General features: G+C 35.2%; 5 protein-coding genes across 5 annotated transcripts in view; 4 read left to right on the forward strand and 1 right to left on the reverse strand.

The window, feature by feature from the left end:
* LOC108577241 overlaps nucleotides 1-818 on the forward strand; it is a 2,328-nt gene extending 1,510 nt beyond the window's left edge. Inside the window, 3 exon segments of the mRNA XM_017940374.1 lie at nucleotides 4-246; nucleotides 307-481; nucleotides 556-818. Coding sequence (XP_017795863.1) covers nucleotides 4-246; nucleotides 307-481; nucleotides 556-818 — 681 coding nt within the window.
* A 2,188-nt stretch (nucleotides 819-3,006) lies between these two features.
* LOC108577238 (multiple coagulation factor deficiency protein 2 homolog) lies at nucleotides 3,007-4,395 on the reverse strand. The gene is made up of 6 exons (XM_017940371.1): nucleotides 4,324-4,395; nucleotides 4,064-4,182; nucleotides 3,833-3,880; nucleotides 3,487-3,665; nucleotides 3,266-3,414; nucleotides 3,007-3,185 (listed from the first exon to the last, which is right to left on the reverse strand). Exons 2-6 carry the CDS (start codon nucleotides 4,169-4,171, stop codon nucleotides 3,007-3,009), a joined length of 663 nt encoding a protein of 220 aa, XP_017795860.1. The 5' UTR covers nucleotides 4,172-4,182; nucleotides 4,324-4,395.
* A 960-nt stretch (nucleotides 4,396-5,355) lies between these two features.
* On the forward strand, nucleotides 5,356-8,699 carry LOC108577239 (GATA zinc finger domain-containing protein 14-like). Its single transcript, XM_017940372.1, has 10 exons — nucleotides 5,356-5,383; nucleotides 5,808-5,938; nucleotides 6,040-6,182; nucleotides 6,261-6,402; nucleotides 6,490-6,725; nucleotides 6,807-6,867; nucleotides 6,946-7,151; nucleotides 7,229-8,370; nucleotides 8,443-8,574; nucleotides 8,654-8,699. The coding sequence occupies exons 2-10, from the start codon at nucleotides 5,830-5,832 to the stop codon at nucleotides 8,673-8,675; spliced, it is 2,193 nt and encodes a 730-aa protein (XP_017795861.1). The 5' UTR covers nucleotides 5,356-5,383; nucleotides 5,808-5,829; the 3' UTR covers nucleotides 8,676-8,699.
* A 3,094-nt stretch (nucleotides 8,700-11,793) lies between these two features.
* On the forward strand, nucleotides 11,794-13,749 carry LOC108577237 (transcription factor AP-1). Its single transcript, XM_017940369.1, has one exon. The coding sequence runs from the start codon at nucleotides 12,510-12,512 to the stop codon at nucleotides 13,317-13,319; it is 810 nt and encodes a 269-aa protein (XP_017795858.1). The 5' UTR covers nucleotides 11,794-12,509; the 3' UTR covers nucleotides 13,320-13,749.
* The window catches only part of LOC108577234 (serine-rich adhesin for platelets-like), a 194,090-nt gene continuing 193,678 nt past the window's right edge, over nucleotides 13,344-13,755 (forward strand). Inside the window, exon 1 of the mRNA XM_017940366.1 lies at nucleotides 13,344-13,552. Coding sequence (XP_017795855.1) covers nucleotides 13,344-13,552 — 209 coding nt within the window. The remainder of the gene's footprint in view (nucleotides 13,553-13,755) is intronic.

Raw genomic sequence — 13,755 nt, forward strand, 5'->3', positions numbered from 1 at the left:
AATTTTAATAAACATAAAAAAAATTATATATTAAAAAAATAACAATATTCAATTTTAAATTGTTTTATTAGTGGCACATATTCAGATGTAAGACATCCGTACACATCACACTTTCCGTCCTCAAACAGAGGTCCGTGGCAAAGCAATCAAATTCATCCGTCTCCATCCCCGATACCAAACGCGCAGCAAAAACAAATGATCGAAATAGAGAAAATTGTTATTAGTACAATAACACCTCCTTGTGATGTAAGTTTATTTTGTAATTTTTACCTTTATCACAGTACTGAAGCTATGTTATTATTTCAGACATCACACGAACAAAAAGATGTACCACTAAAAAGCGAAGAAATTGGGAGAATCACCCAGCATGGAGACAAACATATAGTGCATGAAAAGGAACTTAATCGAAGTAATGTTAAACAAAATTCACTGAAAAGTGAAGTTCCAAAATTTAGTCATATTCAAGCAAAGGAGCCTAAAGGTGTGTCGTTGATCCAATTATCTTCTCAAAATTTTATTACAAATTAATTTACGTGGATATTTTTCCTCGCACAGAACATAAAAGTGTAATAGTTATCAAAGATCACACCAGAGAGCACGGAAGAAATATCGTAATCGCGGAACATTTAAAACAAGCGAATGAAAATGAGGTTCTAAGACCCAGAGGAGCAGTCATATCATTGGCTTTAGGACTCACGATAACAGCTATTACCGCCACGTTAATAGCTTGTCGATTACGAGTAGTTCGAAGACGCGGAAGGCGGCACGGACCATATGCTCATGACGCAGATTATTTAGTAAATGGAATGTATCTTTAAGTAAGTACGAATTTCTTTAGTCAAAGAAATCAAGTTATATTTTCATACCATTTTAAAGGATAACGTAATAAAGAATGATCTACTTTAATATTTTGATTTTAATGAAAATTCAGAGAAAGTTTTTCAATTCGTATTTACTTGGTACCGAGGAAATATATTTCATTATTCTATATGCAGTATTATATTTTGTGTAAGCATAATTGTACTGAATTTGTGAGCGTACTGTTAAATTTATATATTTACAAGTAAAAAATGTTTCATAAAATAAACTTTCGCTTGAGTAAATTATATTTTTCAAACTGGTATTTTAATTTATGCAGAAATCTTCGTTCTAGAAAATGTTGACAATACAGAGTGAAATGTAAAATCACATGTTCTTGAATAGAATAAGTTCCAAGATAAACCGCAATAAAAAAAAGCTTCGCTTTATAATTTTGAAGAGGTTTCGGTCCATCAAATGGTTAACTTTGCGCAAGGAAATGCAATATATTTATAATTCATACAGCCTTGTTTAAGAAAAAGAGAACTACGAGTTTGTAACAAAATTATATTTATATATAACTTGTACAATCGTATAATACATATAAGTACATATATATGATTCTTGATAACAGAATTATTGTTTTCAAGATTATAATAATAACTAGCTATTCTATAAAATTGTTACTCTGTTTTTGTATCTTAATTATATCAAAAACTAGGTACCACAGTATTTCTTAGTAAATTTTAGATTATGATGATTATTAAGAGAAACAATTTTCATTTTATGTGAATGTATGTTTTTAGATGAGGAATACACATGTATGTACAGAAATTTGACTGATCTATACTATTGGATATAGTGCAAATATATAAAAATTGTTATTTCGTTACAACTGTATTATGTGCGTAAGATTTTCGGTACTTAATCATTTTATTTTTAAATGTTACAATATTACCAGTTCCATACACCCAATAACCCCTATAAAATGTTACGAAAAAAAATGGAAGCATTTAAATTTTTGACATTTCTTTTACCTAACTACTCAATGCTATTGACGGAATAAATTTACATTACAGTTTTATTAATAACGAATCCCTTATTTTATTAATATAAGCTTTCATGTTAAAAAATAGTGATCTGTTATTAAAAAACACAGTCTTATTTTGTTAAAAAATCAATTATTTTTAATGTACAACAAGTGAATACTAAACTCTTTTAGAGCAAATAGAATCATATTCAATTAAATTATACAAAAACTTTTTCTATAATATTTTCAGCGTATATTTCATTATTTGCATATATGAATAATTATCCTATTCAATTAATACTCCAATCACATCATATACAGGGTGTTCACGCTATTATTAGCCAACATTTTTCTCGTAAATGGTAAATACTAGAAAAAAAATGAAAGAAGGAAAAGTTTTGCAGTTTTCTATGACCAACATAACAGCTTATATCAATTTTTTATATTTGTAATATTTTTCAAGAAACGAAGGTGACCTTTAATTGTTTAAATGAATGCTGCACATGATTTTATGTTATATGAAAGCATGTACACATATTGATATATGTAAACACATTGATACGTAATATTCGAAATATTTCTTTCATATCTGACCTTGTGTGACCCTGACGGTCATTGCACAGTGCATAGATGAATTCGTCTTAATACACGCTTTCATATGACAAAAAATATGCAGCATTCAATTTAAAAAATTCAAGGTCAGCTTCGTTTCTCGAAAAATATGGCAAATATAAAAAATTAATATACGTTATTATGTTGGGCATAGAAAACTGCAAAACTTTTCCTTCTTTCATTTTTTTTCTAGTATTTATCTTTTATGAGAAAAACGCTGGCTAGTAATAGCGTGAGTACCCTGTACATATAAAACAGTTCTCTTTTTTCGAATATGAATATTATACAATCGCAAAAATTTGAAAAAATCTCTCGTATCTTCATAACACAAAAAACGCTATATGCAATTATTTAAAAAAACTATTTTGCAATTACTTTTTATTTGAAAAAAGTTAACAGAATAAAAATAATTTCATCATATGCAAAAATAGCAATCTGTACCATTACTGATATTGTAATGACAACAAGTGAAAATTGCGAGATGTTTATAAATGGGATTGTATGTTTGTTCAAAATGAAATAAAAAAATCATTTAATGATATTGAACATTGTATTGTTATTAGCAATTACTGCCGACCGGTAGCTGCCGCATTTTGCTGTGCTTGTATAAATTCAGGATAATCAATATACCCATCATTATTGATATCATCCATAGAAAGTATTGGATCTATTAAAGTAACCAACTCCTGATCCTTGAACAATTTTTCTGTAGGATTGGGCCCAGTAACCTCATTGTTTCTTTGTTCTGAATATAAAGGGTTCATTACATCTATACTTCTTGCTAAGTTTTATTCTACTTGATAATTAAAAAATTACTATACATACCATGCCAGTGAATCAAGGATTTTATAAGCTCACAACCATCTAATTTATCATTGTTATCTGCATCGTGCATTTTGAAATAATGAAACTGCAATTCCTGGTCTGTCATTTTACTAGTATCTATTGGAACCTCCATATGCTCTGCTATATGTCTGAAAAAAATTTCCTAATAACTACAAATCTTAAATGCTTAATGTTTGTGAGTTTAGATTAATGTAACATACACTTTTTCATTAACTATATTGGCAGCATTAAGTAATGGTTGTGAATGATCATGTGCATGCCCTTGTTGAACTGGTACCTGATGAGTTGACATATGCTGCTGTTGTACAGGTACTTGTTGAACTGGAACTTGTTGATTTGGAACTTGTTGCATAGGTACCTGTCCTGGTACTTGTTGGTACTTTATAAGTTTTAACATAAAAATATAGAATTATTTTATAAATAGTTCAAACTTGACTCAAATATGCATTACATATGTTCTAATGTAGGATTTACTTGTTATATTATGAACCATATTTATTAATGATTAAGAGATACTAAATCTCTGATATTACTGCATGAATCTACCTGTTGTTGTGGTATTTGTTGTGGTACTTGATGTATTGGCTGAACAGGCTAAAACAAATTAAGTACACTGATTTATGAATGAAACAATGATGAAAAAGATTGTTTTCAAGGCTTTTTAAAGGCATTATATCAATATTCCCTAATAATGATGAATGATAAACTGAAGAACTTCAAGTTAGGCATCAACACAACAGCAACCATATGTTTAATTGCCATCAGAGGAAAACTTACTTGTTGATAATGTTGAGGTGATACACCTGGTGGAACTCTTTGTTGCTGAGCGTGTATATATTTACAACAAAAAGATCCAATTATAAAAAGCCACAAAGTCCAATTCATTTTGAAATATTCTGCAACAAATTCACACGCGTAATTATATATTCAAAAATCTATTAAAGAAATAATACGCGCGTATTATCATACCTGTCAGTACTGTGTTATATTATGGATTACAAAAACAACGAAAAGTGAATAAAATCTTTGAAAAATACCTTATTTATGTTACGGGATGTATACAAAAATTAACATATACGCAAATATCTTGTTCATTGACAAGACTGAATACCGGATCACAGATTTGAGGTTATGTTACAAAGTCACATAGACTGACGTGGACAAATATTGCAGGTGTTACTTTCAATGATATTTCGAACTAGGGGTTAAAAAGTGCAACGACAGATATCTATGGGATTATTTATTACTAAACTTTCTTCACTGTAATTTATATTAATTTGAAATAAACAGAATTTTAAAAACAAATGAGGTAATTTCAATTCTTGATCTTATAATGCTATCATAAATTAAACTAGTTTCAATGGATGAAACTTTATTTGAAGATTTGAGAGACCCTAGATGAAATACCTTCGTTAAAATAAGTATAATCAAATATATATCGACTAGTTTTAGCTAATCAAGAATTTGTTAAATATTTGTACTTTAAGAATAATTACATGGTTAGAAATTATTGTATAATTATTCAAGATGAAATTGCCTTTAAGTTATTATTTTAAAATGCGTTAACCAATCACTTTGCACTGAAAGCTAATGCGCTTATGAATTAAAATGCATTTTTGTTACATGCATTAGTTTATAAAATTTCTTTTATTTGCAACATTTGTTAAAATCTGTTGCTTTCTGAACAGAATTTTTTAACTTTTGAGAAACATTGAAGTATTTACGAATGGGTGTTGAAGTACTTGCTAATCATTTAAGTTAAATTGACTTTTTCAATATAAATGTTGGTTATGCAGATATACAGGAAAAGCTAAAATCAAAATCTTTACAAAAATATATTCGTTATTTCTCTTCAAAATATAACATAAAGTAGATGTTGTTCTGTTTTTAATCAATGACTTCAACCCGCCATTGGGAGGTTCGTACTTTCACAATGGCGGAAATCTATTGCTTCATTCGATGCGAAATTAGCGATACTATTGTATTACTTTGAAAAAGCGTTAAATATTTATTTTGGCATTAAGTTTAGAAAAGAAAAACATTATCAACAAGTTATTCATAAGTCGAAAGATTTAAAGAGATTTAATCGTGTTGACGGTACGTATGAAAACTACGCGTTTCTCGTTGAGTTTAATACTAATTCTTGTGTTGTGTATAACTTTAAGAACTGCAAATTTTATTCCATGTATCTTTAACTCCTTTCATGTTATTACTTTTACTGAAATAAATATATTAGTACATGAAATATTGTGTCTTTAATAACTCATAATTTGTCATGTATTTGTATCATATTATTGATTTTGAATGTTTATCTCTTAAGTAATTAAGTTTTTTAATTTTGAACATCTAGAAAGTGTATGTTTTATTGTTTTTGCTGTTTCTATAAGAGAAATTAATTGCTGTAGAGCATTATTAAAATGTAAAGAATATGCAACATAGCTTTGCAACATAGAATTTCAACTATATTTCTTTCATTTTTTTCTAATTAAAAAAAGTTTTTTTTATATTTTTCATTTTTTAGAAGATTAAATAATAAATGGAAAATGCCTCAGATACCAAAATACCGAAAAGTGAAAAGAGCACAGAAGAGTGTGCTTGTCAAAAGGAGACATTTTTTAAGAAGTTACCCTGAAATTAAATCTTATAAACCATGTAAGTTTTTAATTATTTTTGTAATAAATCATATGTAATAACATAATTTATGATAAGATTCTCAAAAATTTGAAACCAAGATCAAACTTTAATTGTTACAGTATGTAAAAAATTACAAAGTAACAACAATTCATTAGCAAAGGCATTGTCTACAGAAAAACAGGAGAGTCAATTGTTATTTTCCCAAAATGTTGCTTTAATTGCAGAGGTACAAGATCTAGGTTTAGCTTGTAATAAACGTGATGTAAGTGAAGCTTCCACAAGTGTAAGAAAATGCATCATCTGTTCAATAAAATCAATTTTATACAAATATTTATTTCAGGCTGTAATATTAAATATCCTAAAGAATGCTAAGGAAATGCTTAAAATGTTAGTAACAATGACTGGTTTCTTAACAAACACAATTTCATCATGTCAAGAATTTGCAGAATTTGGCAAAAATCTACGGATGTCTGGAAATTCTGGTGGAAATAAGATTTTATGCATATTATTTTTTACACCATACATATGTATTTGTGAACACAAGTTTCTACTAAAGAAAATCATTTTAGGAAAGGACTCGTATAGAAGACTGTCAACAAAATCTCCAACCAGAGGAGTGGTGAAGCCCATGGTGAGCGGTCACACCATTACAAAACCCACCATTAATTTAAGTAGAGTAAATATGCAACATATTAATAATTCATCAAACTTAAGTATAATACCAGAGGTAATAACACCCCCTAGAAATCGGGAATTAAACACTTCAAGGTCTCCTAATATGGTTACTATGAGACAACATAGATATGTAAGTACTTCTTTAATCTCTTTAAGTAACTATGCTTAGGAAAGTCAAGATTACTACGTTTGAACGAATGAAATGTTATAGGAAAATGGGCGCACATGTAGAATGCCTGAAAGACTGACTGCTGCTTCACCTAGAAATAGCGGTATGTCCTTTCGTTGTGACCAGCAACATTAATATATACCAAATAAATTAAGCATGTATTTTTAATGTACATTTTCAGATGAAAACGAACGGAGATTGAGCGGTAGAAGTCGTAGACATTCTGGAAAAACATCAGGAAGGCTGTCAAAGTTAAAATCAAGAGTGGTGAAAAGTAACGTCCCTCGAAATAGTATCGAAAATTACGAACATATAGGAAGTCCAACAGTGAAACTTAACGATGTATCGAAATTATTGCAAAATTCTCAAAGCATTAACATTCGAATGGTTTGTAGTGCTAGTAATTTGTTTTTCCATGCGCAAGATTTATTTTTATATTCTTAAATTTTAATTGCTTTCTACAGTTAACAGAGAATCAAAATAATCAAGAGACTGATAACCTAGAAAATAGTGATGATGTGAATCAAGAAAATCCTGAGGCAAATGTCATATCAGAAATATCATCTTCTGACAGTACCCCAGACAAATCTATCGAAGATAAAAACAAACAAGTCAATAATAAGTTAGATAGTACGAATGGACAAGAAGACGCAAACGTTAATCAAACTAAAAATCGTACATCAAATTGGGAAGATCCTTTGGAAGGACCAAGTTGGTTATTCAATAACTCTCAAATCGTGCCTTCTTTCACAAATAAAAACAAGAAAGCTGATGATGTAAGTGTTTCTGATGACGATACTATGAGCATGACATTAAAAATGTCAGAATCGAGCGATGAAAAAAGTATGCCGCAAACATTATCACTGCCAATATCCAGAAAACGCGCAAATCACGCGAACAATTCTAAAAACGGTAAACAAACAAATGACAAGAATGGATGTAATATGCTTCAGCAGAATGAAAACAACGATAATTCTTGTAATACATCTACGGATGTGAACGAAACTCAATGTGAAGTCGATGATGAATCTAGGGTGAATTTGGCAAGTTTTATTACACAACGACGAGGTTGTTTGGAGAGCGAGGATGATGATGACTTCACCCTGATGGTTGCGCGACGACCATGTAACACGCATTTTGACATAAACGATTTAAAGCTACCTGTCCTAGAACAGTCTACGCTGAAACCAGTGACTCCAGCTGAACCAGAGCCTGAAATAACGACTACTCTCCGAAAGATATCGCAGATCTGTGTAATGCCTTCCGTTTCGAATAACAGCCTGGAGGAGTCTGCGTTTAATCGGTCTACGGTGAACTTGCCTCTGCTCGTGAACGATTACGAGGATAAAGACTTGTCGTTAAGAAATAAGACAAAATTCGAGCAGCGGAAGAAAAAAAAAAGGAAGGCAGCTATAAGAGAATCCATTGATTTTATTGAGGGTACACCACCGCATAGCAAGAAGAATAATCAGAAAAAGAAGAAAGATAAGGTCGTGAAGGACCCAAGTGCCGTTAAGGTAGTATTGGAGAAGCTAAATGAATGTGACGTTAAATCTAGAACACCTTCCCCTAATGATATAATTTCTCTTGGTTCCAATCAATCTTTGTAAGTATAAAAAAATTAAAATCGATTGATACATTGAATATTTGCAACTATGACTTGAGTGTTTGCTTACAGAAGCCCTGTATCGCTGCGCGTAGACAACACGAGCGACTCTGAGAGTAATACAAGTACAAATAGCTTACATACATTAAATCGTCCTAGACGAAAAAGAGCTGTAATCAATCTTCGAGAACCTAGTTTGATAAAGTGAGTAATTCATTTTTTTTTCGTTTCTATAAGTATATTGTACACAATTGTCTTAAATTATCCTTGGTTTTTGTTGCAGGAAATTACGAAGGAATCGTTAATCATGCGCACGACATTCGTCGATACACGAGAAACGATTGATGAAAAAAAAAAACACAATAATGTGTTTCTGAATCACATCGATGTTCACTTCGAAATGATGTAAATAAATGACCGAAGAGTACGATAAATTTCGTTGAATAGTCTCTGAAGAAGATAGGAATTAAATTAATTTAATTAAACGTGAATAACCAAGTTGACAATTTGAACCGTTCCGCTTCCATTGTTACGCACATTTCTTTTTGTTAAATCAGCAGTTGTTAATTATTTACAAAAGATCAGCATGTCTTAACATAGTTATAGCTTCGATGATTTGGCTTCCTCTCGTAGTATTGTTCGTATGTTGTACTTTTTGTACCCTTATCTAACGTTGCGATGAATAAACAAAAATTTAAGAACGCTTCGTTTTTCTTTCTTCTACCAATCCATATGCGAACTGTATTGAAATATCGTTTCACTTGTAACTGAATTTTATCGATAATTGAAATCTCGAAACATCGATATAAATCGTTAGTAATTTAAATGCGGTCGTTCTGGTAAGACGTAATGAAATCGCGAGTGTTAAAATTACATGTTTTCCTGGGAATTCTTATTCTCCAAGACAGTAACTATTTGTTGCATATAGATAAATATATGCAACTTCTTACTAAAGTTCTTAAAACGTTGAATAGCAAATAACGTCGATAGATTATTTATTAAAATAGTAATACCCTAAAATCCAATATGGATGATAGAATTATGTAGCCCTTTAGGAACCATATTTTTGAATTCCAGTGATATATTACGTATTGAATTGCAGCGTATCGTAAAATATTATAAAATCATGACATATGTTATACGGTGATCAATAAAACGGAAAATGTCGCGGTTTTTGAGACATTCAACGATCGGTGAAACGATTTAAAAACGATCGATCTTATTGGCCGCGTTCAGAGAGGTCGCTCTGGTGCATAAATAAAAAAGCTAGGACCCGAGCAAGTAGTGTTATGTATAATGGATTTAACCTTCCCCATCCCTGGTTGACATGCCTATACAGTGGCCAGCGTAGAGGCGGAAATTAATTATGTTTGTTTAATTTCCAGTTGAAAAAAGTAGCTGGCATTGCCTCGCCCATATAGATAGGCGACCAATGCTTGATTCTATTCTATAGTTCGGTTTAACGAAACCCCATGAAAGGCGATTGAATAAACAGAAATGGCGAATACGAAGGTACGCAAAATAGGTAACTATGTATTTTTAATGAGTCAAAAAATTAAAAAAGTTGATATTCAGCTCGAATAAAATGACAGTTCATACTTGTGGCGAATTAAATGCTTTTATCAATGTTAAAAAATTTAAACAATTTTTAATTATTTTTAACGGAAAAAAAATATTTTATTTTGTTAAGATTTTACTTCACGTTAACAAATGTTCGTAACGATGAGAAAAAGATTACCATTTCGAGAATTGTAATAATACCACGTGACATAATTGCCGCTAATTTAATTGAACCGCTACCTGGTGGCAATCGTAAGGCGTGGGCGTACGCACGCGGAACTTTCTGTTGCTAAAAGTCTAAAGTTGAGGTCAACGCTTAATTTGCATAGCCGATATAGCAGCGTGTTATAAAGTTGTTTTCGTAGTCGTAGTTTCATGTTTGTGATTCTATAACGTGCCAAGAAATAAAAAGAAAAATAGTTGCCCTAGAGAAAGATACACTTACGATAACCTTTGTTACGTATATTAAATAAAATAACTCAACAATGTTTTACACATTAAAGCAAGGTTTATTTCTTCCTTGCGTGATGTATTTGTTGCTTGTTTGAAATGAAGTACAGAACGAAATAAATAAGGCAATTAATGATTAATAGGGATATTATTTGAGTTTCAGCAGATTTCTAATTGGTAAACAAATTACCTGAGGATTAACGAGAGATTAGGCACGCATGAAAGTAAAAACTATACCTGTACTGACGACCCTATCGGCTAACAATTCAAACAGTAGAAGCTCTTGTGTTTGCATTTTCGTAAACAACTGACCTGGAAGGGTCGCAGATAATAGGAAGACCTATCCCTAGTAAATTAAAATGACATTTAACGGGAAATGAGTAAACCGTTCAAGCTGAAAGAGGTTATTTATCATTCAATTTATGATCCTTTTTGGGATAAAAAAACAACTAGTAAACATGATGCAACGTATATTGTTTTGCAAAGATTTTAATATGCGTGTACGGGAAGCTGCATATTTGAAAAATATATATGAACGTCGAACTCGAGTTGTAGAATTCCAATGAATTAGCATCAATTAAGATTGCGGAACGTTTTGCTCAAGATATGAACAGTCAATTACAAGCGTTATGCGGTGAATGCGAGATATCGCGAAACAATCGCGGTTGGTGTATTGACTTGTATACCCGTTGATACTGGTTTATGTAAAGGATGTTAGCATTAACGCGTTCGTACATGCAAATATAATTACACGTGGTTGGAGCATTAATGCGTAAAACAATAGCGTTACCGATGTTTCAATAAATCTCCGTCAAACATTTTAAAAAGTAGCAGTTTTTACCCTAAATAAATTTCCACCGTTTAAAAAATAAAAGGAGCATTATAAATCCATGCGCAATGCGTGCAACGCGTGCAAGTCTCGCAACGCTGCCAGCGAGAAAAACACCCACTCGCGTGGGAGTGGAATAGTAAACTTCGTGACAGAAAAAGAAGAACACAGCGTACTAACTGAAGCCAGTACTATTTAGAACGTACACCGAATCCTCCGCCTATGAGGCATATAAGAACGATATCTTCGCGGTTCGATAGCGGTCGCATTATTTATGCAACATGGCATAGAGCACCGCTATTATCGGCCCTCGAAAATAACGCGAATTTCAACGGGTAAAAGTCGCGTCTTTAACGCGCGTACCGGTGTTCAAACTCTCCCTCCACATGAGCTACAGCGCGCCGCCGCGCATGCCTGAGCCATTTCCTAGTAGCGCCGATTGCTCGGCCAATGGAGTACGGCATGTGACGCCACCTCCAGCCAATCAACTGCCGTGGCGGTGACGACCGTGCTATTTTTAGCGGACGTGAGTCACGGGATATAAGGCTGTAAGTTTAGTTGGGTGTTCACAAGTTGTCGAGACATCGTGTTGTAAGGTCGAACGAGATCCGCGTTCGATGGTATACATTGCAGACCATTCTAGAGGTGCACACGCGCAGAACATCACGTTCGTCGGATTGCGTGTCGTGAGTCATTGTTGTGTTGACAGTTGAACCAGATCGGTCCTCGTGTCACCGTTGGCAGCTGAGAAACAGATAGACGGGTGGACGCATCTGTACGCGACGCGTTTGCGAGACGCGTAGTAACCAGTGGTGGACGAAACTACGCAGCTTTTTGCGTCTCAGCTAACCAAGCTGATATATCGCTGGACGGTAAAATTCGTGGTGAGTGTTGCGTATACACCAAGTGGTGCGCGAACGTAATTCTGTGTACAGATCGAAGACTGGCATCTGGTGACGGGTGGCCGTGGCGAGCGCGATAAAAACGCAGCTTAAGCGTCGATGAATTTCTCGATACACAGCCGTCGGACGGTTATGTAACAACCAGTGAAAAACCAGACACACGGGGAGAGTGCTCGGCGTAAAAAACGGACGCGTCAGTGAATAAACAGAGACAGATATAGAGTCGGGTGGGCGATCGATCGTAATCGAACCGAACCGAACCGATCGCGCTTTTCCATTGATTGTGTTGTGTTGTGCGCGGCGAGCGACGGGCAGCAGTACACTCTGCTCCAGTCGCGCGAAAGACACGAGAGCCCGTGTGAACTTTCGATTGGCACGCAGTCAGTCCCGCGGCATCGATGGTGCGCAGTTCGACAATGGAGCAGACGTTCTACGAGGACGCGAGCGTCTACGGCGCCGTGAATCGCGAGAACAACGTGGGCCAGCTGAAGCGTAACCTCACGCTGGACCTGAACGGATGTCAGAGGCAGGGTCCTCAAGCGAGGAGGCCGCGACTGGCGCCCCTACCACCTGCGTTAAACAACGTCGCGCCGTTATTGAGTTCACCAGACCTGAACATGTTGAAACTGGGTTCGCCAGAATTGGAGAAATTCATTATCGCCCAGCAGGACAGTATCGTGAATCTACCCACTCCCACGCAGATCCTGTTCCCAAAGGCGGTTACCGAGGCGCAGGAATTATACGCTCGCGGTTTCGTCGATGCTTTGAACGAGTTGCATCACTCGGACAGCTCGCAAGAACCCGGTAGCATTCATGGAGCCACGTATACCACTTTAGAGCCACCGAACAGCGTGCAGAGCACTGAATCGTCTGTGAGCCAGTGTCTGGTACAGATCAAGGACGAGCCCCAGACGGTACCTAGTGTGTCGAGTTCGCCGCCAATGTCCCCGATCGACATGGAGAACCAGGAGAGGATCAAACTGGAGAGGAAGCGTCAGAGGAACCGTGTGGCCGCGTCAAAGTGTCGCAGGCGCAAGCTCGAGCGGATCTCCAGGTTGGAGGACAAGGTCAAGCTGCTGAAGGGCGAGAACACCGAGCTGAGCGCAGTGGTGCACAGGCTGAAGGAGCACGTGTGCCGGCTGAAGGAGCAGGTGATGGACCACGTGCACTCCGGTTGCCAGATCATGGCTGTGTCGGGTCAGTTCTGAGCCGACGCTAACAGACGGGACGCTATGACGTATGTTGTTTCGTCTGACGGTGTATCTGATGTACGCGACCACGCTGCCCGGGGCAACAACGATCACGAGGACGACGTAACCTTCGGTTTCTCGTTCGATTCGTTGAATTCGGGAAATGAGGACACGGTGATGCTGATCGTGTGCGACGGCGTGAAAGAAGAGGAGGAGGAAGAAGAAGAAGATGGTGAAGAAAAGACGGAGGAGTGAGGAGGGAGTGCCTTGATGTGCCGCGAGATAAACGGAGAGATACATTCTTTTCGAAAAGGGACGAGATAATATTCATCTCTGTACATACACACGTCTCTCTCATTGCGTGTGCTGCTTGCTGCTTTCGGGTGTACGCGTTGCGTGCACGTCCGATTGCGGTAGTGAGGAGAAGGGTAGGCCATGAAGAGCGACACAGACG

This window comes from Habropoda laboriosa, unplaced genomic scaffold (genome assembly GCF_001263275.1).
Source record: "Habropoda laboriosa isolate 0110345459 unplaced genomic scaffold, ASM126327v1 scaffold698, whole genome shotgun sequence".
Classification (NCBI taxonomy): Eukaryota; Metazoa; Arthropoda; class Insecta; order Hymenoptera; family Apidae; genus Habropoda; species Habropoda laboriosa.

What these genes read in the sequence shown, in the direction of transcription:
- LOC108577238 (XM_017940371.1), bottom strand. Translation starts at nt 4,171, where the DNA reads ATGAATTGGACTTTGTGGCTTTTTATAATTGGATCTTTTTGTTGTAAA. An exon ending in AACAAATACCACAACAACAG is followed by an intron (nt 3,666 to 3,832) that starts GTAGATTCATGC and finishes AAACTTATAAAG; the next exon opens with TACCAACAAGTACCAGGACA. An exon ending in AATATAGTTAATGAAAAAGT is followed by an intron (nt 3,415 to 3,486) that starts GTATGTTACATT and finishes AATTTTTTTCAG; the next exon opens with ACATATAGCAGAGCATATGG.
- LOC108577239 (XM_017940372.1), top strand. Translation starts at nt 5,830, where the DNA reads ATGCCTCAGATACCAAAATACCGAAAAGTGAAAAGAGCACAGAAGAGT. An exon ending in AATTAAATCTTATAAACCAT is followed by an intron (nt 5,939 to 6,039) that starts GTAAGTTTTTAA and finishes TAATTGTTACAG; the next exon opens with TATGTAAAAAATTACAAAGT. An exon ending in TAGCTTGTAATAAACGTGAT is followed by an intron (nt 6,183 to 6,260) that starts GTAAGTGAAGCT and finishes TATTTATTTCAG; the next exon opens with GCTGTAATATTAAATATCCT.
- LOC108577237 (XM_017940369.1), top strand. Translation starts at nt 12,510, where the DNA reads ATGGTGCGCAGTTCGACAATGGAGCAGACGTTCTACGAGGACGCGAGC.